The sequence below is a fragment of the Oncorhynchus nerka genome, linkage group LG12, assembly GCF_034236695.1.
Source record: "Oncorhynchus nerka isolate Pitt River linkage group LG12, Oner_Uvic_2.0, whole genome shotgun sequence".
Classification (NCBI taxonomy): domain Eukaryota; kingdom Metazoa; phylum Chordata; class Actinopteri; order Salmoniformes; family Salmonidae; genus Oncorhynchus; species Oncorhynchus nerka.
In genome coordinates this window covers 56,842,761-56,867,378 of record NC_088407.1, presented here as the reverse complement: position 1 = coordinate 56,867,378, position 24,618 = coordinate 56,842,761, and the positions used below count along the sequence as shown (strand labels likewise).

The 24,618-nt window shown below is 42.5% G+C and overlaps 3 protein-coding genes across 6 annotated transcripts; all 3 read left to right on the top strand.

Annotated features, from left to right (window-relative positions):
* Positions 1-2,844: 2,844 nt before the first annotated feature.
* LOC115138412 (polyadenylate-binding protein 4-like) lies at positions 2,845-11,667 on the top strand. Of its 3 annotated transcripts, none has more exons than XM_065025669.1 (15): positions 2,845-3,458; positions 6,551-6,744; positions 6,816-6,955; positions 7,996-8,135; positions 8,295-8,389; positions 8,553-8,690; positions 8,862-8,957; positions 9,063-9,332; positions 9,601-9,691; positions 9,859-9,978; positions 10,089-10,222; positions 10,379-10,469; positions 10,653-10,783; positions 10,888-10,990; positions 11,240-11,667. In XM_065025669.1, the coding sequence occupies exons 1-14, from the start codon at positions 3,263-3,265 to the stop codon at positions 10,987-10,989; spliced, it is 1,938 nt and encodes a 645-aa protein (XP_064881741.1). In that variant the 5' UTR covers positions 2,845-3,262; the 3' UTR covers position 10,990; positions 11,240-11,667. The 3 variants fall into 3 exon arrangements, with proteins under 3 accessions (XP_064881741.1, XP_064881742.1, XP_029531097.1); XM_065025670.1 differs by having other exon boundaries at positions 10,888-11,011; XM_029675237.2 differs by having other exon boundaries at positions 2,846-3,458; positions 6,840-6,955.
* A 533-nt stretch (positions 11,668-12,200) lies between these two features.
* On the top strand, positions 12,201-16,781 carry LOC115138411 (peptidylprolyl isomerase E (cyclophilin E)). Its single transcript, XM_029675236.1, has 10 exons — positions 12,201-12,295; positions 12,632-12,730; positions 12,906-12,949; positions 13,379-13,405; positions 13,567-13,648; positions 13,743-13,846; positions 13,954-14,077; positions 15,652-15,837; positions 15,976-16,118; positions 16,238-16,781. The coding sequence occupies exons 1-10, from the start codon at positions 12,265-12,267 to the stop codon at positions 16,304-16,306; spliced, it is 909 nt and encodes a 302-aa protein (XP_029531096.1). The 5' UTR covers positions 12,201-12,264; the 3' UTR covers positions 16,307-16,781.
* A 2,417-nt stretch (positions 16,782-19,198) lies between these two features.
* Positions 19,199-24,501, top strand: LOC115138948 (gap junction beta-4 protein-like). Of its 2 annotated transcripts, none has more exons than XM_065025668.1 (3): positions 19,199-19,348; positions 21,580-22,572; positions 22,709-24,501. In XM_065025668.1, exon 2 carries the CDS (start codon positions 21,713-21,715, stop codon positions 22,535-22,537), a length of 825 nt encoding a protein of 274 aa, XP_064881740.1. In that variant the 5' UTR covers positions 19,199-19,348; positions 21,580-21,712; the 3' UTR covers positions 22,538-22,572; positions 22,709-24,501. The 2 variants fall into 2 exon arrangements, with proteins under 2 accessions (XP_064881740.1, XP_064881739.1); XM_065025667.1 differs by adding an exon at positions 19,861-19,930 and having other exon boundaries at positions 19,200-19,348; positions 21,580-24,501.
* Positions 24,502-24,618: the final 117 nt, after the last annotated feature.

Here is a 24,618-nt window from a genome sequence, read left to right as displayed (position 1 = left end):
ACGCGCAAGATTAAACTACCAACGGGACATTCAACTGTAATATCAAATGCGTCGACTAAACGACTACACTATCAACATACAGCTGGCTGGTTATACGCTGTACCGGTAGAATAGAACCGTGACGTCTGGTAAGACAAGGGGTGGCGGGCTATGTACAGCTGGTGCACGATATCTAAGGAAATCTCGAGCCTGAGGTATAGTATCTCACAATAAGCTGTAGACCACACTATGTACAGTTGAAGTCGGAAGTTTACATACACCTTAGCCAAATACATTAAAACTCAGTTTTTCACAATTCCTGACATTTAATCCTAGTAAAAATTCCCTGTTTTAGGTCAGTTAGGATCACCACTATATTTTAAGAATGTGAAATGTCAGAATAATAGTACAGAGTGATTTATTTCAGCTTTTATTTCTTTCATCACATTCCCAGTGGGTCAGACGGTTTACACACACTCAATTAGTATTTGGTAGCATTGCCTTGAAATTGCTTAACTTGGGTAAAACTTTTTGGGTAGCCTTCCACAAGCTTCCCACAATAAGTTGGGTGAATTTTGGCCCATTCCTCCCCCTTTTTCCTCCAAACATAACGATGGACATTGTCGCTAATCAGTTCTATTTTTGTTTCATCAGACCAGAGGACATTTCTCCAAAAAGTACAATATTTGTCCCCATGTGCAGTTGCAAACCGTAGTCTGGCTTTTTTATGGCAGTTTTGGAGCAGTGGCTTCTTCCTTGCTGAGCGGCCTTTCAGGTTATGTCAATATAGGACTCGTTTTACTGTGGATATAGATTCCTCCAGCATCTTCACAGTACATCCCTGGGGCCAAGCTTCCTGCCATCGAGGACCTCTATACCAGACGGTGCCAGATGAAGGCCCTAAAAAGTGTCAAAGACTCCAGCCACCCTAGTCATAGACTGTTCTCTCAGCTACTTCACGGCAAGAGGTACCGGAGCACCAAGCCATAAGACTCTTGTACTTCCAATGATGTATGGCCTAGGCCTACCTACACATACATACATACATACGTACATACATACATACATACATGTTAGGGTAAAGTAATGTAAAAGACCACACAATCAGACTAGTTAATACAATTGAGTGTAACCAACCAGACAGTAAGCAATTCATTTGCAAATATCATCTCTCATTGATTTTCTAGGTTCCACGTGTATAACGTGTATACGTGTATAACATACTACACACAATGGATTTGAGACCTATTCCAATGTCCTCCACTTAAACCCTAGGAACTCCCACCTGGTGGCTGTCTGCTTTTGTACTGTCGATACCTTCACGCCACAGGTTTGTTTCAAAGCTTCTACATTTGTGTTTAAGTAATGTGGGTGTTGTATGTTGCTTAATTACAATATTGTTCTATCTCAGGTCTGAGGTGAGTCCCACTACACTTGTTTGAACACCAGCTCACTAGACTGGAGTCTACATGCTATGAATGTGATGAACTATGAGTCATGATAAAGGGGACACTGTGAAATTGACACTTAAAAAAAAAAAAAGTACTAATCTCTTTACAAATATAATGTTCGCATGGAACTTGCAGCATTCTGGACCAATGCATCTGAAACCAGTATCTATCAAAGAGGGCAGCTCATCCACCTCCAGGTATGTGTCCACCAGGCCTGCCCATAGGACAATAAGTTCTCTGTCCACATTAGACTCCATTCTGAATTCATCTGTCCTTCCTAGACCTATGTGCACTGCAGTGTGATCATCTCTAATCATGGTGTCTCCAGATGCTATGTCTTGCAACAAGATCAAATCAAGGTATCTGGGCATGGGCTAGGGAAACATTGATTTATTCTATAACATGTATCTTTAATGGGTGGCCAATCTGTTACAGATGAGAGAAGCTTAGTGGGGATGTTGTGGACAGCTGCTGTGGCTCCAGGTGTAAAGGCTCTGAATAAGAACTTATCCATTGGTCCGTATCTATGATTTGACTTGTCTTAATGTGATTATACTATCATTGCTGTATAGTAATCTTCTAGGACTTGACAGTCCATTCATGTTTCAGGCTTATTTGAATGTATTGTCTTCTCTTAGACAGCCTCTATTGACTTCTGCCATTGATGGGGTCTGGAGCCAGCAGAATAAAAAGTTGGTGACCAAAGCAACAGGCTCCCAGTTTGTGGTCCACACTAAGCTCCAGTTGTCCCAAGCCGCTGACGGCTTTCAGACACAGATTTATGAGGATAGGAGGCCTAGACTGAAGGAACCAGGGATCAGGAGTTTTGGCATGGAGGAGAGGTTCCCAGTGAAGAGGCTGAGGGCTGGGCAGCGGAACCTGGTGTTGTCCCTCCTGGATCTGATGAGGTCATTTGTAGTTTTGACAGGTTCAATTTTATTTATTCATTCCACGTGTATCCTTTAGTTAGTGTAACTTTTTCCACTGAATGGTTTTTCATTCATAACTGTTTTTATTTGTAATTTTTCTTTAGGGAGCTGGACAAGGCAGAGTAGCCTAGTCCAATGAACAAGGTGGAGTAGTCAATGAACATGTTTATACATTTGTATAAATGAATAAACTCAGTTTCTGTTATTGTAACCTCACTTTTTCAATTTAAATGTGTAACTTTGGCCAAAATATTCTCTCTTGTCCTTAAAACTTAGGCGTTTTGGGCCCCTTCACACTAAAGCGGCCCCTGCTATAATGACCACGTTGTCAAACCCAGATGTCGCTGTAGGGATCTGTGGTGGGTAGTTGTGACCGTACACCCGCCGCTCTCCCTTTTACACCTCATGCACTGTTTTTTTTCTATTCCAAGTTTGACCCTGTCTATTTCCTCTGCGCACTGCACTGTCTATAAAGTGACCATGCTTTTCCCACGCAGTCTCTTTCCCCGGCCACAAAACAACCGTGAGTGTCTAACTCACCGTTCTTTAACAACTTTTAAAAAACAAAAAAATATAAAAAATACAAAATATAAAATCTTAAAAATAAATAGGCCTTCCGTAATATACAAAATAAAAATACGTCGCTAAATTGTGTTAACAGGAGGCCTCGGGCTTAACCCGACGTTTAAGACAATTATATTTATCAGGAGAATACGCCGAGATTCCATTCTGTTTTTAGCTGTCACTTTTCCTTGTCAGCGAGTCTTGAAACTTCGATCTGAACACAAGTCGCATTCTGAGTGTTTTTTACTCACAGATTCGGCCCCGGGGAGCATTTCTTATCAACAATTCCCGTGATTATAGCGCGAAGGAAGAATTCATACATTTTGTGCACTCCGAGAAATGAACACAGAGACTACAGGGAGTTATCCAATGGCTTCTCTCTATGTTGGCGATCTGCACCCTGATATCACGGAGGCTATGCTGTATGAGAAATTCAGCCCAGCAGGACCGGTGTTGTCTATTCGAGTATGTCGTGATATGATCACCCGACGCTCTCTGGGTTATGCCTATGTGAATTTCTCGCAACCCACCGACGGTAAGCAATCAAGCATGCCTCCAAGATAACGGCGTAAAGGGTTGCTTGGATGTTGGATTTATTTGAGCATGTCAACAGTTCAGTGCATTCGTCCTATAGAGAATACAATGTAAAGCACATCTTGATTTTTATTGAGTGTAAATCAGTTGTGATGTGATTTCAGGCTACAGCATTCACACCTGTCTAGCACTCAGTGGTTACCTCCAGACGACATAATAGAAACATACCGATACACAGGCAATCTAAGAGGTGTAGGCTAAGCCCCAATGCTGCATGTAACGGAATGAATGAAAAACTATAGTGGGAGAGAATGTTTTCCACACAACTTGCACTGAACCATGCCTGGCACAGTGAATCAGACAACTAATACATGCAGTATGGACTTTTTTACCCTTCATGGACTAACTCTGGTGTGTGGAGAAGCACAACATTTGGAATATCTGTTGACCCATATAACAATAATGGTGGCCCACTTCAATGTGTCATTGTTTGAGGATTGACCAGGATATGCTCCAGGACTCCTGTTTTCACATGTACAAGACTCCTGCTTTGGATATGTTGTAACCAGCCTACTGTCTGTGTTGTGCCTCTAACTTTGAACGGATGGCTGCAGCTTTGCTCCAGAGTCCTGCTCCACAGTGCCCAACCCAAAGTGACCCATTTCTGCTCCTATTTAAAGGGCCATAAGGGAACCGTTCTGTAGTGAAATTAATTCCCAATACCTTCCCTGCTGCCTTACAGAGAGGAAGAAACGGCCCAGCTGAACAGTAAGGCCACGTTCCCAATGATTAGAGGTTGCACGCACCAACCAATGGTTGCGTACCACTTTATTGACTGTGCAGTCGGGCACCAGAGTGCTAAAACATATGTGGTTTGCTGATACCTAAAATACCTATCCAGGCGTTGTAAGATCTGGCATGAGTCAGAAATGTCTAAGCAGGAGAACACGACCTAACTTGCATTTCCCTGCTTTCTGGGGATCATGTGATGTCCTCTGATCTGAGGAGAATAAGTCTGAATAGATTGCTTCTGCGAATACAATTCTGCTGAAACTTTTCATGTGGATTCAACACCCTTTTCTGGTTGGTTTTCCTGAGTAATTGTTGAAGTGTGTCATTCTCAACACCTCCATGTTCTCTCCTCTACATGTTGATCTGTGATGTTTTGCTCAGGTCGTAGTGGCTTACCATGTGTACGTGCTTGCAGGGTACACTGGAGGAATTTCCAACATTTGTATCCAAGCCCCTGCTCCTATTGTAAGAAGTCTGAACGTTTAATACAGACTTTCACTCTTTGAATTACCACTCGATTCAACAATCACTCATCTTTTAATTGTCCAAAGTAGTGCTTTTATGTGCAGTAGAATCATGTATTTGTTAGGGGGTGTGACCTGACACGATTGAGCTGTAGCATATGGGGTGTGTTCTACGACAGTGTGTGTGCCAACTTGTTAAGCAGTGTGGACCTATGGGGCTGTTTTCCATTTCACACCTGCCACCAGATATCTGACTTAGTGTAGCTAGAGAACTCTGTGGTCACAATATAACCTGAAGGTTGTACTTTTATGACAATACACAATCAATATAACATGTCAGGAAGTAAAAGTGTAGTACAACTACCACAGATGTAGGTCTACAACTACAACCACATATTTGAGGGGAGTAGTGTTCCTTCGTGTGACTAAACTAGCTTTGGCTGACCGTCTCCACTTGGGTTTCAGCATGTCACAGCTGCATTTGTAAATAGTTACAAGACCTGGGGTTGCTCATCTGAACATTCTTGTTGAATGCGTCTCCCTCCATCAATGGAAGAGAATGAATAAACTCACTCCACACCAGCACATACCTCTCAGGACCCCTCTCTAAATATAGTCGCTCTCTCAGGCAGTCCAAATGTTGCCTGCCTATAATATCTAAAAAGTTTTAGTCTTCATACAAGGGTAATGTTTGACAATTAATTAGGGTGGCTATCAGCCTCGCCTAGAATAAACTATCCAGTTTTCAGCTGTATGACTAAATACATTTACAGTATAATATCTTCAAACTGACCAGTGAAGTTCACTTGTTTTGTGTGTCACATTCACTTTACCTCTTATTTGATTTCATCATGTTTATCTCTGCTATTCATCCATTGAGCAATCTCAGCTCCACATGGTGCTCAGGGTCTTTCATCAAGCATGGCCATGGGAACCTTCGAGAACTAGACAGACAGGGTGACCGTCACACACCTTCTCTGAGCTGGTTTGTGTGAAGTACAATTGCACAGCAAACTGCTGATGCCTGCAGACGCAAGGGAGCTCCGTTTTGTTTAACAGACATTTTTAGCTCTAAAGCCCGGGTGTGTGTTGCTGTGGAGTGACAGGAACAAAGGGGAGCTCTCTGGTTGGCATGTGTACCCAGATGGACATGAGAGAGGGGGCAGGAAAATGAGAACTGGCACAACAGAAATCATGATAGGCAGATCTGGAAACGTAAATCAAAGTTACACACACTGACATAGGTAGTATGGACCATAAAAAATAATGCAATGGCTGGCGTTTATTGGAGAACCTATAAGAGAATGTAAAGTTTAAGAGCCATTTGCCTCACTGAATTATATCTGTACATGCACTATATGTCTGCCATTGTATCTATTCATTATGAGAGGGTGAATCAACTATTATGTCTTGTGGCACTTCTGGTCCCATTTGTCTGTGTGTTAGCGCCATGTGCTCCTGCCTAGCCAACTGCCCCCTAACAGCTGCTCAGTGTGGTGGCAGGCGGAGGTCAGACTCCATAGCCACATGGTGTAGTAGTTCGGACAATCCAGTAGTAGCATGGTTTCTTAAGTGTGCAATAAACTAGGGCCAGTAGTTTTTCCTGACCACATGACTTGACCAGGAGTAACTCCTGGTCCTATCCATCACGACACAATGTGGTAGTGTGAATGATTTGGGAGATGTACGTATGGTGTAGCATGCAGCATGGTGCGGTGTGCATGATTTGAAGTGAGCACTATATAGCATAAACAACATGGTGTTTGGTGGTGTACACAGTGGCTGATATGTTTTTGGCTCCATGATGTAAGTTAACACTCTGACCTCTCCCCTCTAGCCGAGAGAGCCCTGGACACCATGAACTTTGATGTGGTGAAAGGGAAGCCAATCAGAATCATGTGGTCACAGAGAGACCCCTCACTCAGGAAGTCTGGGGTGGGCAACGTGTTCATCAAGAACCTGGACAAGACCATCGACAACAAGGCCCTCTATGACACCTTCTCTGCATTTGGGAACATTCTGTCTTGCAAAGTAAGATTGCAGTGTTTCTGACCATAGACATCTGATATGACCATAGACTTGTGTACTTAAAAAAAAAAAAGAGCATCAACTTGTCTCTCAAACAGGTTGTGTGTGATGAGAATGGATCCAAGGGATACGCGTTTGTGCACTTTGAGACGCAGGACGCAGCCGACCGCGCCATTGAAAAGATGAACGGCATGCTTCTGAACGACCGCAAGGTGTGAGTGTCTGATCAACGAAGAGAGGGTGGGGAGGTGTGGGGAAAGGGCTGAACTGGAGTTACATCATTGTATAGAAAGTGGACAGTTTAGATCAATCAAGGGCAGCTAGGATATTGATGAGGATTGTACATGGTTGGAGTCTGAAGTAGGCCTATACTGTGACACGGCAAAAGGGTGAGGTTAGCAGAGGAACAGCAACCTGTTGATCAGGGATTGGCAACTGGAGGCCCGCAGATCTATCTTATTTTGTGGCCCCCGCCCCCATCACAGTTGCCCATCCCTGCTGTAGATGCATATAACGAGCCTCTTTCTCACACTCAGTCCCCATACACCCTGTCTTTCTGTGTGATTTGTGTGAATTACACAACTAACAGTGAATGTTTTTTGCAGTGCTTACAGGGAAATGTGCCTTTAAACCTATACAACAACCCATTTCGACTCTCTGTGGTCACCTCACTCCATGTGTCAGCTGAGCATCCTTCTGTCTGTACGTTTGTCCACCCGTCCACCTGCCTGTCGTGTGTGTGTGTGTGTGTGTGTAACCACGCTTGTGTGTTTTAGTGATGGAGCGAATGCAGGAATGCAATACTGGAACCAGATTGGGAGAGGTCTGCATAACAAGGTACAGTCTGAGTAGAAAAAAATTATCTATCAACCTAGTTTGGTCCTCAGCTTTCCTTTTTATGGACCTCTGTCCCTCCATGTCTTGGACCAGGAAACGTCATTGTGTCTGGTGTGTTCTGGATGTATAGCATGAATGCTCAGTTTGCCTGATTGTGGTGCCATAAACAGTGCAAGAAGTGAGTTCAATGTTGTTCCTGAGAGGTCCTTGACTGACTCACTGTGCTGCTGTTCTATTCAAAGTGCTTCCTTCCATTTAATAGTCTGGGACTCCTCAATGTCAGTGCTGTGAAAACCTGCTTGCAGCCTGTAAACATGAATCTCAGAGGGGAAATATAAGAGATGGATCACAGTCCCTTTCTCCCTGCTGCTCAGGACCGTTTTACAAGAGTTGTCATTGCTCTTTCGTGGTGTTTAGTTTCGTTGGACGTTTCAAGTCTCGGAAGGAGAGGGAGGCAGAACTCGGGGCCAAAGCAAAGGAGTTCACCAACGTCTACATCAAGAACTTTGGAGACGACATGAACGATGACAAGCTAAAGGAAATGTTTGACCAATACGGTAAGCTGTGACTGAAACATACACAGTTTGCTTACTAGTGGAGACGTTTTTGTTTATCACATATTTGTCTTGCAATCTTTTCAAGGAAACTAGACATGCACTTGCATTTCTCAAAACGCATTTAGCGGAGTCCCATTTGTTCTTGTTTTCCCCCTGCAGGTAGCATTCTCAGTGTGAAGGTCATGACCGACCCTAGTGGCAAATCTCGAGGCTTTGGCTTTGTGAGTTACGAGAAACACGAGGATGCTAACAAGGTACTATTATACCCTCATAACAACAGTCATGTCAATACAAGTCAGCAGGCTTTCGTGGTTGGTGTAAAAAGACTAAGTGAGACAATCGTACGAATAATCACATTGTGTTAACTTATGGATTTACGGCATATAGACTGGCTGTAACAAATAGATCTCTACTCAGGCATGTGAGGAGATGAACGGCCAAGAGTTCAATGGGAAGACTGTGTTTGTGGGACGTGCTCAGAAGAAGATTGAACGGCAGGGGGAGCTGAAGAGGAAGTTTGAGATGCTGAAACAGGAGAGGATCAGCCGTTACCAGGTCAACTAGCATGTCATTCTCCTCTGGCACCACTATGTCTAATAGAACACTGATTATAACTAAATGCCATTAATCAACCTGACATCTTGTTTCATACTACCCATCCATTAAGGGAACAAGCCAGGCTGAGTATGTATGTTTGTGGTCATGACACTGTTTTTCTGGTTTCAGGGTGTTAACCTTTACATTAAGAACCTGGACGACACCATTGACGACGAGAAACTGCGCAAGGAATTCACCCCATTCGGGTCCATCACCAGTGCCAAAGTGAGAGAGTGCAGCAGAAGCCAAAACAGTGCACCACAATTACTATTTTCAGTTGTGTATTTGGAGTGTGTTATCCAGATATAACACGGCTTCTCTTTGCTGCAGGTGATGCTGGAGGAGGGGCGTTCCAAGGGCTTTGGGTTTGTCTGCTTCTCCTCTCCTGAGGAGGCCACCAAGGCTGTGACTGAGATGAACGGACGCATTGTGGGCTCCAAGCCCCTCTACGTGGCCTTGGCTCAGCGCAAAGAAGAGCGCAAGGCCCACCTCACTAACCAGTACATGCAGCGCATCACTGGCATGAGGGCCATGCCTGCCAACGCCATCATCAACCAGTTCCAGCCCGCCAGCGGATACTTCATGCCTGCAGTGCCTCAGGTTAGTGAGGGAGGGAGAGAGGGTTAAAATGGGTTTGGGAGAAAGTTATGTGGGATTTACTGGAAATGCCCTTAAAATGCCCTTCAAAAAGCCATGTCAAGGTTCTGACCGTTGATATGATAAATACTGCTGTGCAAATGCCAGTAAGATAATTGGCACTGTAACAAGTGAGTCAGTTGTTGTTTACAGGATGTAGAACTTTAATTTTGTGCAACATTATTGCATACATGGTTACACTTCTGTCATTAACTGTGTGTGTGTGTCCCAGGGCCAAAACAGGACCACCTACTATGCACCCAATCAGCTGACCCAGATGAGGCCCAACCCCCGCTGGCAGCAGCAGGGTGGCAGAGGCCAAGGTGAGGGTTAGAGATGACATCATACATAATAACTAAATGTATCATGGGCTATATATCTAGGCTATATATACAGGTTATATTCATTAAATTACTATATGTCCTAGACATTATGTTGACTTGAACTGCTGTCCAATAGTAACACTGCCACCCCCCTCTTCTCTCTCTAGGTGGTTTCCAGGGGATGTCCAACTCCCTGCGCCAGCCTGGTCCACGTGCCAACCTGAGACACCTGGCTCCCAGCGCCCAGGGCCCACGAGGCATGGGGCCTGCTGGAGCTCAGAGAGTTGGTAAGACTGGATTGCCTCAGTATATCTGATAGCCACTGACTATAATTTACATGGTGGAAGCTTGATATACTGGCTCATCATACATCCTTATGTGTCATCCCTACCATTAGGAGGTGCTGGCCAGGCTATGGGTCCTCGTCCCTCCATGGGAGTCCCTGCCCCTCGTGCCATGCCACCCTACAAGTATGCCACCAGCATACGCAATACTAACCCCCAAGTGGTGCAGCCCATCGCCTTACAGCAGGTAAATCTCACCAACCTTCATCTTTAGCATAGTTAATGCTGCCTCCTTCATCCCTCATCTCTTCTGTCCCTCAAATCTCTATTTTCCCTTCCACTATTTTTCTGTTCCATCACTCCCTTGTTTTAACCACTTTCTTCCCTGTCTTCCTCCTCTCAGGCTCAGCCAGCTGTACATGTGCAGGGTCAGGAGCCTCTCACATCCTCCATGCTGGCTTCTGCACCCCCCCAGGAGCAGAAGCAGATGCTGGGTGAGTGCTGGAACAGATTGGTGGTGTGTCATATTGGTCCTTGGAAGTTCAATGCCAAATTCTAGAGTCTAGAACCTTTGGAGGGATTTTGAACATCATTGCAATAAGGTGCAATTATACAGTAACATTTGAAACCGTGAAAGCCAATCTTAACCCTCCCTGTCTCTTGTCTCTCTCTCTCAGGGGAGCGCCTGTTCCCCCTGATCCAGGCCATGCACCCCAGCTTGGCAGGGAAGATCACTGGGATGCTGCTTGAGATTGACAACTCTGAGCTGCTGCACATGCTGGAGTCCCACGAATCCCTGCGCTCCAAGGTACCAGGAACAGGATAATATCAGATCATAAAAATGGATCTAGGGTCATATAGTGTTGGCTAAGGCTCGAATTGTTTCTCCTATTTCTCTGCGTGTTTGTGCAGGTGGAGGAGGCTGTTGCCGTTCTGCAGGCCCACCAGGCAAAGAAGGATGCCACACAAAAAGTGGGAGTCATCCCTACAACTACTGCTGCCTCTACTTCCTGATGTATAAGACCGCTTACTAAATGTTTGTTAGATTAGTTTTGTTAATAGATGAGAAAATGTGAGCTATGATATCACCGAAGCATGAGCTTTTGCCCTAGCACTGATAATGGTGTCTACTCAAACTTTTTAGCAACATACATTAATGGTGTATAGATTTGCAAACTTAATCCATTGCTTTTGATTAGTTCAATTGTAGTGGGTTCATATTTCTTATCCAATGCTTTTTGTGTGTGTCCCCCCCACCCCCTAGGACACAATCAACTGAGAAAAAGATGAGGAGAGATCACTACATTGGCTTCAAATGACTGGGTCATCTCTACAAAATCCTATGCAAAAATAAATAAAAACAAGGTTGAAAAAAATAGAAAAAATCTTTTAAAAACATACTTAAATATTTTTTAAAGAGATTACAGTACTTAATTTGTCTAGTTAAAAAAAAAGTTCTGTAATACATTTTAACTTTACCAAAAGCAAAACTTCCAACTAAATAAGGCCCTTGATTTTGTGGCCAGGACAGACCCCTTTTCTCTGATGAAAATTTGCTTTGCTCTTATTCTTTGTTTGAAAGTTTTGTTTTATGATTTTATTTGGACAATTGGATTCCTCCGTCCCATCATGTTATCATGGGTGGTGTGGTATATGGTATTCTCAATAAAGGGATGAATATCAAATGTACAATGTTTGTTTTTCTTTTCCACAATAGTTTGCATACTGCCATAGCCCCACAGTAGGCGTGTTCACACTGCACATTACCCCAGGGCTAAATCTTAGGTTAACCAATGCTTGTTTGAACCGGATAAGCTAGTCCAGGGACTCTTAACCCGGAGCTGAGAATAATGCAGTGTAAAAATGCCTAGTGTGTACACATTTCATTGCTCAAGTGAAGTATTGAATAAAGATTAGATTATTGGTTATTGATCAAATTATTCATTAATTTCACAACCAAAAAGCTCATTAATGTTACATGAATAACCTTCGCAGGAACTGAGGACCATAAAAAAAAAAATAGGTTTGGGGAATTGAGAAGTAAGACAACTATTATAACAACTAGCCAGCAACAGTGATTGGAAAAAAAAGAAGGTACTATACTGTATTTTGAGTTGAGCTGTAAGATTTCAGCCTTTGGAGAGTCCCACTGGTTAAGATTGAGCGATCATTTTTAAATGGAAAAGACAGGTGGCGCCGGAGCTCAAACGTGAATCACCAGAGAGGTGGGCTTTGGTTGGAACGCACCAATCATGAGTCTTGTTGGGTTCAAGGGTTAAAGGTTACAAGATGGCGGCGACCAAACGAGTGCTGTATGTTGGTGAGTTGGCTACTCTTTTGCAATAGTTTTTGTACGTAGTTACTGTGTAGTTGAAATAAACATATCTTAGTAATCTCCTGGTAATTAAGCTACACATTATTTACGTGTAAAGTGGACCAGTCTGTGAATAAGCTGGCTAGATAGTTAGTTAGTTGCAGGCAGCAAGTGTGTGTAACGTTAGCAATTTAACGTATATCAAGCTGTTGGTTGTTGTAATGCCCCATTCGTGATATTATATGAACACCTTTAGTTATAAAAGCTTGAAAGAGCGTTTTATCTGATTTGAATCAACTCATAGTAAACTAACTTGATTGTGTGTGCCTGTTGTGTTGACAGGTGGTCTCACAGAAGAGGTGGACGAAAAAGTGCTGCACGCGGCATTCATTCCGTTCGGGGATGTCACAGACATTCAGATTCCAATAGACTATGAAACAGGTCAGAATAAATGGCTTTACCATTCAAATTTGGCATAAACAATCAGCTGAATCCGTAAAAAGAAAGTAATCTATCCGTCCTGTCTACTTAGCCGGAACAAACTGCTACTGTTTGTAGATTAAACGCTGAAGTTTAGAGCAGACGTTAACGTCTCATGTTATTGTTTATTTTGCAGAGAAGCACAGAGGATTCGCCTTCATTGAATTTGAATTGGCAGAGGTAAGTTTAATGAAAACCTCAATGTAAGTATACAAAATGATGTTGGAGATGCTAGCTAGTTACCACTGTGAGGTCATTCCACAGGTTCAGCATTGATCGCGGTATGCTTTAAAAATGATTTCACATACATTTAGGCTCATTTCACATAAATATCATATCGTACAGTATTGTGATTTTTAGACATGGTTAACAACGTCCACATTCATGTTTTCAGATGATTTATTATGTATTTTGATGACCACATTATTGACTTTTAGTGAAAATTGATTTGATCACTGCTGTGTTTTGTAGAATTCTAGCATTGCGCCCGTTTGTCGAGTCACCTAACATCCTAATCTAGGTTATGGTGGATGGTCATTAGTCATCATTGTGATTGTGTTGTACTGGTTTGCTGTGATTGTCTTTCATCCCCCTCTTCATCTTCCACAGGATGCTGCAGCTGCTATTGATAACATGGTGAGTGTTTGCTTCCCACTAACAAATTGGTTTAACTAACAGTGATTTGCATTATCCCTTGTTTTGATAGTATGTACACTGAGACAGTGACTCACATGTTTAAAAGCTGTGGTATTGGACAATTCTCATTGATGCATGTTTTCCCTCTGTTTTATTGACAGAATGAGTCAGAGTTGTTTGGAAGAACCATCCGGGTCAACATTGCCAAACCTATGAGGATCAAAGAGGGCTCTTCTCGTCCAGGTGAGTGATATGCGTTAGTCTCTCTATAAAGACTTTAAACTGTCCCATGGCTTTTAGATGTGGTAAAACCTCTAACTGTATACCATTTCCTAAGTTTGGTCGGATGATGATTGGCTGAAGAAGTTCTCGGGAACGACTGTCGAAGACGCTGAGGTTACGGAGTCCACTGGAGAATCAGCCAAATCAACAACAGCAGATGTAAGTTGACTGTGTGTTCCTGCCTGTCTCTGTGAGTGTAGTACATTGCATAGTATCATATTATGATCTAAAAGCCTGACACGATAATATATTATTACTGATTGCAGGGCGAGCCCCCAGCCAAGAAGGGCAGAACGAACCCCCAGGTTTACATGGACATCAAAATTGGCAACAAGCCAGCAGGGAGACTGCGCTTTCTGCTCCGAGCAGACATTGTTCCTATGACAGCAGGTATCTATGCTCCTCCTTGTTATAAAGTACCAGGGACATTTCTGAAAATAGAACACTTAATCATTAGACTTCAGGGATTATTTAGGGATATTCAAATAAAATTATATTTGTCACTCTGTATACAATAATAGTTTAACATGATTTTTGAATTACCACATCTCTGTACCCCACACATACAATTATCTGTAAGGTCCCTCAGTAGAGCAGTGAATTTCAAACACAGATTAACTACAAAGACCAGGGAGATTTTACAATGCCACGCAAAGAAGGGCACCTATTGGTAGATGGGTAAAAATTAAAAAGCAGACATTGAATATCCCTTTGAGCATGGTAAAGTTATTACACTTTGCTGGTGAATCAATACACCCAGTCACTACAAAGGTACAGGCGTCCTTCCTAACTCTGTTGCCGGAGAGGAGGGAAACCGCTCAGGGATTTCACCATGAGGCCAATGGTAACTTTAAAACAGTAACAGTTTAATGGCTGTGATAGAACTGAGGATGGATCAGAGTTGTAGTTACTCCACAATATTAACTTAATTGACAGGGGAAAGAAGGAAGCATGTACGGAATACAAATATTAATCAGTGCACTAAAGTAATGTGGCAAAGCAAGTCACTTTTTGTCCTGAATATAAAATGTTATGTTTGGGGCAATCCATTACAACATAATACGGAGTACCTCTCTCTGTATTTGCAAGCATAGTGGTGGCTGCATCATGTTATGGGTATGCTTGTAATCGTTAAGGACTGGGGAGTTTTTCAGGATTAAAACAAATCTACGGAATGTAACTAAATCAAATCACATTTTATTTGTCGCATGCGCCGAATACAACAGGTGTAGTGTAGACCTTACCGTGAAACGTTTACTTACAAGCCCTAAACGAAAGTTTTAAAAAATGATATACAAAAAAACCACAGTAAAATAATGACAAGTCTATATACGGGGTACCGGTACCAACCACAGGCAAAATCCTAAATGAAAACCTTGTTTTAGTATCCTTTCCACCAGACACTGAGATTAATTCACCTTTGAGCAGGACAATAACTTAAAACAAAAGGCCAAATCTACACTGGGGTTGCTAACCAAGAAGACAGTGAATGTTCCTAAGTGGCTGAGTTACAGTTTTGACTTAAGTCTACTTGAAAATCTATGCTAAGACCTGAAAATCGTTGTCTAGCAATTGTCAACCAATTTGAATAGAATAATGGGAAAATGTTACACAATCCAAGTGTAGAAAGCTCTTAGACTGCCGAAGGTGCCTTTACAATGTATTGACTCAGGGGTGTGAATACTTATGTGAATTAGATATCTGTGTTTCAAAAATTCTGTAAGCACTTTCACTTTGTCATAATGGGACACATTTTGAATGCAGGCTATAACAACATTGTGGAATAGGTCAAGGGGTATGAATACATTATGAAGGCAGGGTGAAGTGACTGGGTATCAGGACTTATCAAATCAGAGCTCATATGTAAAGCAGGAAACATGCAGCTAGTCTGAAGTACTGTATGCTTGTTAAATAGGAGCATCCCCTAAAATCTCCAACCCTCTCGACCCTGATATCTCCTATAGAAAACTTCCGCTGCTTGTGCACACATGAGAAAGGCTTTGGCTACAAAGGCAGCAGTTTCCACCGCGTCATCCCTCAGTTCATGTGTCAGGGAGGAGACTTCACCAACCACAACGGTACTGGGGGCAAGTCCATCTACGGGCGCAAGTTTGACGATGAGAACTTTGTCCTCAAACACACTGCTGCAGGTGAGACACGCCCAGGTCTAAATGGCTGTCTGTGAATTCATGTGTAGAGTGGTGAGGAAGTGCACGAGAGGCATTGCCAGACGCAGATTTGGTTGAATATGGTTTCTGATCACAATGCTCTCCTCTCATGTGTAATAGGTCAGCTCTCAATGGCTAACTCTGGAGCAAACAGCAACGGCTCTCAGTTCTTCATCACCTGTGATAAAACGGATTGGCTGGATAACAAACATGTGGTGTTTGGAGAGTTGATGGAGGGAATAGAGGTGGTCAAAGCCATGGAGGTAAGTGGAGGAGAGGGACATGCATGGAGGTGGTGAAGGGGAAGAATGGTCCTATAGGTGGTTACAGACTGTGAAGAAGTTGTGTACTAAGACTGTCATGTTGTTTTCTGTCCCCACAGGCAGAAGGAACGAAAGAAGGCAAGCCCAAGCAAAAAGTGATAATTTCAGACTGTGGAGAGTATGTTTGAGTTGAAGTACAGAAGAGTGACTGTTGTATGTTTGTGTAGCTCTGTGTGACTGAATGTTTGAGAAAAATGAGTAGTGTCAGACTGCAGAATTGTTAAAATGGCAAATGTTGTATCATGTACTGCATCATGACTCATCTGCTGTACATGGATTGTTCCTGTTGATTCCACCTTCTCTGTGATGTAAATATTGCAAACACTTTTTTTATAATGAACATGAACAGCTTCTGTGTCAATTTCACATTTTCCAGATGTAAAATGAAACGTTTTGTTGTATTTCACAATACTGTACCAACATCTACTCACTATAAAATTGACCTGTTTTAGATTAGAATGCTTTTGGTCATGTATTTTCTCTGCTATTTTTTGAAATAAAATGTCTGAAATGAAAGCAGCTCTAGTCCAAATTATACTGAACTAAAATAAACGCAACATGTAAATTGTTTCATGAGCTGAAATAAAAGATCCCAGAAATGTACCATTTGCACAAAAAGCTTATTTTTCTCCTTTAGTGCACAAATTGGTTTTACATCCCTGTTAGTGAGCATTTCTTCTTTACCAAGATAATCCATCCACCTGACAGGTGTGAGATATCAACAAGCTGATTAAACAGCATGATCATTACACAGGTGCACCTTGTGGACAATAAAAGGCCACTCTAAATTGTGTAGTTTAGTCACAACAATGCCACATGTCAAGTTGAGGGAGCATGCAATTGGCATGCTTGACTGTATGAATGTCCACCAGAGCTGTTGCCAGAGAATTGACTGTTCATTTCTTTACCATAAGCCGCCTCCAACGCCATTTTAGAGAATTTGGGAGTACGTCAGACCAGCCTTACAACTGCAGACCATGTGTAACTATGCCAGCCCAGGACCTCCACATCTGGCTTCTTCACCTGCGGGATCGTCTGAGACCAGCCACCCAGACAGCTGATGAATCTCTGGGTTTGCACAACTGAATAATTTCTGCACAAACTATCAAAAACCATCTCGGGGGAAGCTCATCTGCATGCTCGTAGTCCTCACCAAGGTATTTACCTGACTGCGGTTCGGAGTCGTAACCGACTTCAGTGTGCAAATACTCACCTTTGATGGCCGCTGGAGAAGTGTCCTCTTCACGGATGAACCCCGGTTTCAACTGTACCTGGCAGATGGCAGACCGCATGGATGGCGTGGTGTGGACGAACGGTTTGCTGATGTCAACATTGCGAACAGAGTGCCCCATGGTGTCTGGGGGGTTATGGTATGGGCAGGCATAAACTACAGACAACGAACACAATTGCATTTTATCGATGGCAACTTGAATGCACAGAGATACCATGACGAGATCCCAAGGCCCATTGTCGTGCCATTCATCTGCCACCATCACCTCATATTTCAGCATGAGGCAAATGAGGCACTATACAAAAGTATGTTGAAATTAGTGGATTTGGCTATTTCAGCCACACCCGTTGCTGACAGATGTATCGAATTGAGCACACCGCCATGCAATCTCCATAGACAAACATTGGCAGTAGAACGTCTCAGTGACTTTCAATGTGGCACTGTCATAGGATGCCACCTTTCCAACAAGTCAGTAAGTCAAATTTTTGCTCTGCTAGAGCTGCCGCAGGGAAAACTGTACGTGCTGTTATTGTGAAGTGGAAAAGTCTAGGAGCAACAAAGCTCAGCCGCAAAGTGGTAGGCCACACAAGCTCACAAAACGGGACCGCAGAGTGCTGAAGCTTCTACCGCGTAAAAATGCAACACTCTACTGAGTTCCAAACTGCCTCTGGAACTGCTTCTGGAAGCAACGTCAGCACAAGAACTGTTCGTTGGGAGCTTCATGGAATGGGTTTCCATGGCCCAGCAGCCGCACACAAGCCTAAGATCACCATGTGCAATGCCAAGTGTCGGCTGGAGTGGCGTAACGCTCGCCGCCATTGGAAACGTTCTCTAGAGTGTTGAATTAAGTTTCACAATCTGGCAGTCTGACAGACGAATCTGGGTTTGGCGGATGCCAGGAGAACGCTACCTGCCCCAATGCATAGTGCCAACTGTAAAGTTTGGTGGAGGAGGAATAATGGTCTGGGGCTGTTTTTCATGGTTCGGACTAGGCCCCTTAGTTCCGGTGAAGGGAAATCTTAACGCTACAGCATACAATTACAGTTTAGACCCCTCAAACTCAACTCTGGACCTCAAAGACAGTTCCACTGCATTTTTTCATTGTTCCCCTCTAATCAGGGACTGACTTACACCAGGTGTGTGCAATTAACTATCTGGTAGAATAGAAAACCAGCAGGTTCGGGACCTCGTAGGGTAAGAGGTGAGTACCCCTGTTCTAGACCATTCTGTGCTTTTAACTTTGTGGCAACAGTTTGGGGAATCCTTTTCCTGTTTAAGCAGGACAATGCCCCGCTGCACAAAGCAAAGTCCAAACAGAAATGGTTTGTTGAGACAGGCCTAATCGCCCAACCTCACTAATGTTGTTGTGGCTGAATGGAAGCAATTCCTTGCAGCATTGTTTCAACATCTAGTGGAAAGCTTTCCCAGAAGAGTGGAGGCTGTTATAGCAGCAAAGGGGGACAAACTCCATATTAATGCCCACGATTTTGGAATGAGATGTTCGATGTGCAGGTGTCCACATACACTACCTGACCAAAAGTATCTGTGACCAACAGAATCATATCTTTATTCCCAGTAATGTGAAATCAATAGATTAGGGCCTAAGGCATTTATTTCAATTGACTGATTTCCTTAAATGAACTGATAACTCAGTCAAATATTTTGAATTAATGCATGTTTATATTGTAGTTCTGTACATTTAAATGGCCCGTGAAACCGCTCATCTGCATGGTTCACGAGCCCCACCCGCCACACCTGAACAAGTTCATTGTTGTACGACAACATCGCTATGTGTGACTGACTGCTCCACCCACACGCCTGCGTTGAGAAACCGATTTTCATCGGTGGGGTCGCATTCAAAGAGTTTTTTCTCGTTCCTATTCGGACTGCAACTTCCCCGACTGAGTTTATGGTCCTTTTGTCTTAGACATTTTGAAGTGTAAGTACATGATTTGTTTACATTTCCAGCTGTGTATCAATACTAGTAGTGTAAGGTTAGATTACGATAGAGAAAGTTTGGGTTATTTTTCATTGGTTGAAGAGACTGCGTTTGGGAAAGGTTTTCTCTATTCTTTTTCTATTATTCAGCGAACTCACTAGAATAAACAATTGGGTAATAAAGTACTGTAGTTGCTGCATAGCCTGTCGGTGTTAAGACCTACTCTGAACATTTAACTTGCCCTTTTGCAATAGTTATCTTGCTACTAAATAGGAATCTTGTCATGTACTTTTAGGACATGGGTGTTTTTGCCATCCTTGATACATACACATTATTATTCATCATTCAATCTCATTTTGAAAAAGGCGGTAAGTGTGAAAATAGCTCCCAGTTATGCCTATTTATTACACAGGGAAAAACCAATTATGTGTGAATAAAACATGGGAATAATGTACCAAGTCAGTTGTCCAACTGAATGTATTCAACTGAAATGGGTCTTCTGCACATTTCAGTTTAAACCCCTCTGAATCTGCCTTAATCGACATCCACGTCTTCAGCGCCAGGGGGTTAAATATATACAGGGTCAGTCAAAAGTTTGGACACACCTACTCATTCATGGGTTGTTTTTTGTGTGTTTTTTTAAACTATTTTCTACATTGTAGTATAATAGTGAAGACATCAACATTATGAAATAACGCATTGAATCATGCAGTAACCAAAAAATGGTTAAACCAATCAAAATATATTTGAGATTCTTCAAAGTAGCCACCATTTGCCTTGATGACAGCTTTGCACACTCTTGGCATTCTCTCAACCAGCATCATGAGGTAGTCACCTCGAATGCATTGAATGAACAGATGTGTCTTTGTGGAAGTTAATTCGTGGAATTTCTTTCTTTCCTTGATGTGTTTCAGCCAATCAGTTGTGTTGTGACAAGGTAAGGGTGGTATACAGAAGATAGCTCTATTTGGTTAAAGACCAAGTCCATATTATGGCAAGAACAGTTCAAATAAGCAAAGAGAAATGACAGTCCATCATTACTTTAAGACATGAAGGTTAATCAATGTGGAAAATGTCAAGGACTTTGAAAGTTTCTTCAAGTGCAGTTGCAAAAACCATCAAGCGCTATGATGAAACTGGCTCTCATGAGGACCGCCACAGGAAAGGAAGACCCAGAGTTACCTCTGCTGCAGAGGATAGGTTCATTAGAGTTACCAGCCTCAGAAATTGGAGCCCAAATCAATATATTACAAGTTGAAGTAACAGACACATTTCAAAATAAACTGTTTAGAATCAGGCCTTCATGGTCGAATTGCTGCAAAGAAACCACTAAAGGACACCAATAATAAGAGACTTGCTGGGGCCAAGAAACACAAATAATGGACATTAGAACGGTGGAAATCTGTCATTTGGTCTGATTTTTGGTTGCAACTGCCGTGTATTTGTGAGACACAGAGTAGGTGAACGGATGATCTCCGCATGTGTGGTTCCCACCATGAAGCCATGGAGGAAGAGGTGTGATGGTGTGGTGGTGCTTTGCTGGGGACACTGTCAGTGATTTATTTAGAATTCAAGGCACACTTAACAAGCATGGCTACCACAGCATTCTACAGCGATATACCATCCCATCTGGTTTGGGCTTAGTTACATTTATTTTTCAATATGACAATGACACAACACACCTCCAGGCGGTATAAGAGCTATTTTACCAAGGAGTGTGATAGTGCTGCATCAGATGACCTAGCCTCCACAATCCCCCCGACCTTAACCAAACGGTGATGGTTTGGGATGATTCTGACCGCTGAGTGAAGGAAAAGCAGCCAACAAGTGCTCAGCATTTGTGGGAATTCCTTCAAGACTGTTGGAAAAGCATTCCAGGTGAAGCTGGTTGAGAGAAGGCCAACGGTGTGCAAAGCTGTCATCGAGGCAAAGGGTGATTACGCATTAACTTAAGGCACACCTGTTAATTGAAATACATTCCAGGTGACTACCTCATGTAGCTGGTTGAGAGAATGCCAAGAGTGTGCAAAGCTGTCATCAAGGCAAAGGGTGGCTACTTTGAAGAATCTCAAATACAAAATATATTTTGATTTAACAATTTTTTGCTTACTACATTATTCCATGTGTTATTTCATAGTTTTGATGTCATAACACCAGTTATGTTTTTGTTCACTCATAGTCAAAGGCCATCTCTTCCCCCTAATCCCTCTCTCTCTCTCTCTCTTCTATAGATGGCTGGAAGTAAAGAACACTCCAGAATTTGACTTGAGATTTCAACCAACAGTTTTCAACCCGAAAAGGGTTTCTCACACCATCCTCCATCTTAACTTCCGTCAGAGAGGTAGATTGTGAGTCAGCTTTCCAATGAACTGGGCATTCCTCCAGGGCCTCCTCAGTGGGGTGAACAAGTACTCCACGGCATTCGGCCGTGTGTGGCTGTCCGTTGTCTTCCTCTTTAGGGTCATGGTGTTTGTCGTGGCAGCAGAGAAGGTGTGGGGGGATGAGCAGAAGGACTTCCAGTGCAACACGGCCCAGCCTGGCTGCCATAATGTCTGTTACGACCACTTCTTCCCTGTGTCCCACATCCGCCTATGGGCCCTGCAGCTCATCTTTGTCACCTGTCCCTCCTTCATGGTGGTGATGCACGTGGCCTACAGAGATGAACGTGAGCGCAAACACACGCTCAAATATGGCGAGGGCTGTCGGAAACTTTACAAGAACACTGGCAAGAAGCGCGGGGGGCTGTGGTGGACCTACGTCCTGACCCTGGTCTTCAAGATAGCCGTGGACGGCACCTTTGTGTATTTAATCTATCATATCTACGAGGGCTATGACTTCCCCTCTCTCATCAAGTGTGAGCAGAAGCCCTGTCCCAACAAGGTGGACTGCTTCATCTCTCGCCCCACAGAGAAGCGTATCTTCACCATTTTCATGGTGGTCACCAGCCTGGCCTGTATCCTGCTATCTTTCTTTGAGATCCTGTACCTGGTGGGGAAACGATGTAAAGAGTGTTTCACCCAGATACACCAATCACGCAACTCCACCATCCAGTCACGCCAGGTGGTCATGGCTACGTCTCTGGTGATCGGTGGCAATAATCAAATGGAGTCCAACTCTCTAAAGTTGCCCAGCAAGGATGCCTCAGCTCCATCTTATACTCAAGGTTGGGGAGTAACTGGTTACATGTAATCAGTCACATGTAACCTGATTACTAAAAGAAAAAGGTAATCAATTACGTCACCAACAAAAATATTGTAATCAGATTACAGATACTGTTGATTTCTTTTACATTTAGAAAAGATTTTTGGCAACAAAAAAAATACATGAACACCTTTCTGTTTTCTCTGACATTCAATTCAGCATTGAAAAAAGGTTTCAAGTTTAAGTTTGTTCCACCTGAGCGAGTCTGACCACAAGTGAAAGACCACTATGATGAAACACCAAAAAGAGAGAATGTAAAGAAGTCGAATAACGAGTCTGGAGGCAATGAGACGTATCTTCCATTTCTCTTCTGGATAGGCAAGACTTGGCCAGAGCTCTTCATTGTTCCTCTGTAGGCATTGTTTACTTACCTTTGTGTTGATGACCGGTGTTCCCCCCCCCCCACTCCCGCACACTGACTCAGTACCGGTACACCCTGTATAGCCTCTTTATTGTGTTACTTTTTTAAAACTTGAGTTTAGTAAATATTTTCTCAACTCTATTTCTTGAACTGCATTGTTGGTTAAGGACTTGTAAGTAAGCATTTCACGGTAAGCTCTACACCTGTTTTATTCGGCGCATGTGACCAATTTGATTACAACACAATCAAATTAATTGAGTCACTTTAAATAAAACATCCATCATTAGCAGAGTTTTGCACCAGGGCTGGGCAATGTGATATATTCTCAAGTTATTTGTTTGCTGTCTACCACACCTCACAACTTTACCATTGTTATTTTTCGGAAAGGACTCAACCCTTGCCACACTGTGCCCACACCATTGCTGTTCTTATGCCCTGGGAAGTGTTACCTGTCTCATCCTCCATTACTAATAGCAGAGGCGGCTTTAGGCTTTGTTGTGAAAAGATGGCGCATACGTCAATATTGTCAGATGATGAAAGATTTTTTTTAATCCTTCTGGATATTGAGAGAGTATTTTTCTGGTCATGTTGTTTGTCAGTAGGTTATGCACAACTATGGCTTGAATACTGACGATTCATTTCTGTGTTCATGTGTATGATAGATCATAAAATACATGCACTCTGCACAAAGCCAGTAAAGCGTGTTGATTTGAATGTGTTTCAGTAAACATAGTTGTTGATGATATGTCCCAGAATGTATATTACATGGATGCAAACAGTGAGGTCCACTTATAGGTATATTTACATATTTTTATCAAAGTACAGTTGCAGTTTATCTATTTCACTTTTTTGTTTGTATATTTATACAATGCAATTTATGTATTTTTCAAATAAATTTGATTAATATAATGACTGAAGTGCACAACAGACAGTATTCAAATGAAGGGTTTTTTTGTTCAAAGATTCTTAAATAAGGATCAAGACCATGAGTAAAGTCCCTGAGTATGGTAGGAAAGATACTTTATTTCGGATTAATCATAATTTCTGAATTATACAGTATCAGTCCCATTTTACTGACAGCCTTGGATGGTTTGGTTCTGGGTGCTGATATTCGTCCCATATCATCACCAGTGCATTAGTCACAGCAGTTATTCATGAAGCTCATACTATATGGGGACCAGAACATATGAAGCACACTCTCATTGTATAAGAGGACCTGTCCATTGGTCAGTGGTGTAAAGTACTTAAGTGAAAATACTTTAAAGTACTACTTAAGTCGTTTTTTGGGGTATCTGTACATTAGTATTTATATTTTTGACTACTTGTACTTTTACCTCACTACATTCCTAAAGAAAATAATCGACTTTTTACACTATCAATTTTACCTGACTCCTGAAACTACTCGTTACATTTTGAATTCTTAGCAGGACAGAAAAATGGTCCAATTCACACACTTATCAGAACATCCCTGGTCATCTCTACTGCCTCTGATCTGGCGGACTCACTAAACACACGTTTCGTTTGTAAATTATGTCTGAGTTTTGCAATGTACCCCTGGGTATCTGTAAATAAAATAAAAACATGAAAATGGTGCCGTCTGGTTTGCTTAATATATGGAATTTGAAATTATTTATACTTTTACTTTTGGTACTTAAGTATATTTTAGCAATTACATTTACTTTTGATATTTAAGTGTATTTAAAACCAA

Excerpts from the sequence above, each read along its gene's own strand:
- LOC115138412 (XM_065025669.1), top strand. The coding sequence starts at position 3,263 with ATGAACACAGAGACTACAGGGAGTTATCCAATGGCTTCTCTCTATGTT. Across the intron at positions 8,390-8,552 it reads AACACGAGGATGCTAACAAG|GCATGTGAGGAGATGAACGG; the intron begins GTACTATTATAC and ends ATCTCTACTCAG. Across the intron at positions 10,784-10,887 it reads ACGAATCCCTGCGCTCCAAG|GTGGAGGAGGCTGTTGCCGT; the intron begins GTACCAGGAACA and ends GTGTTTGTGCAG.
- LOC115138948 (XM_065025668.1), top strand. The coding sequence starts at position 21,713 with ATGAACTGGGCATTCCTCCAGGGCCTCCTCAGTGGGGTGAACAAGTAC.
- LOC115138411 (XM_029675236.1), top strand. The coding sequence starts at position 12,265 with ATGGCGGCGACCAAACGAGTGCTGTATGTTG. Across the intron at positions 13,406-13,566 it reads CAGCTGCTATTGATAACATG|AATGAGTCAGAGTTGTTTGG; the intron begins GTGAGTGTTTGC and ends TTTTATTGACAG. Across the intron at positions 14,078-15,651 it reads CATTGTTCCTATGACAGCAG|AAAACTTCCGCTGCTTGTGC; the intron begins GTATCTATGCTC and ends TATCTCCTATAG.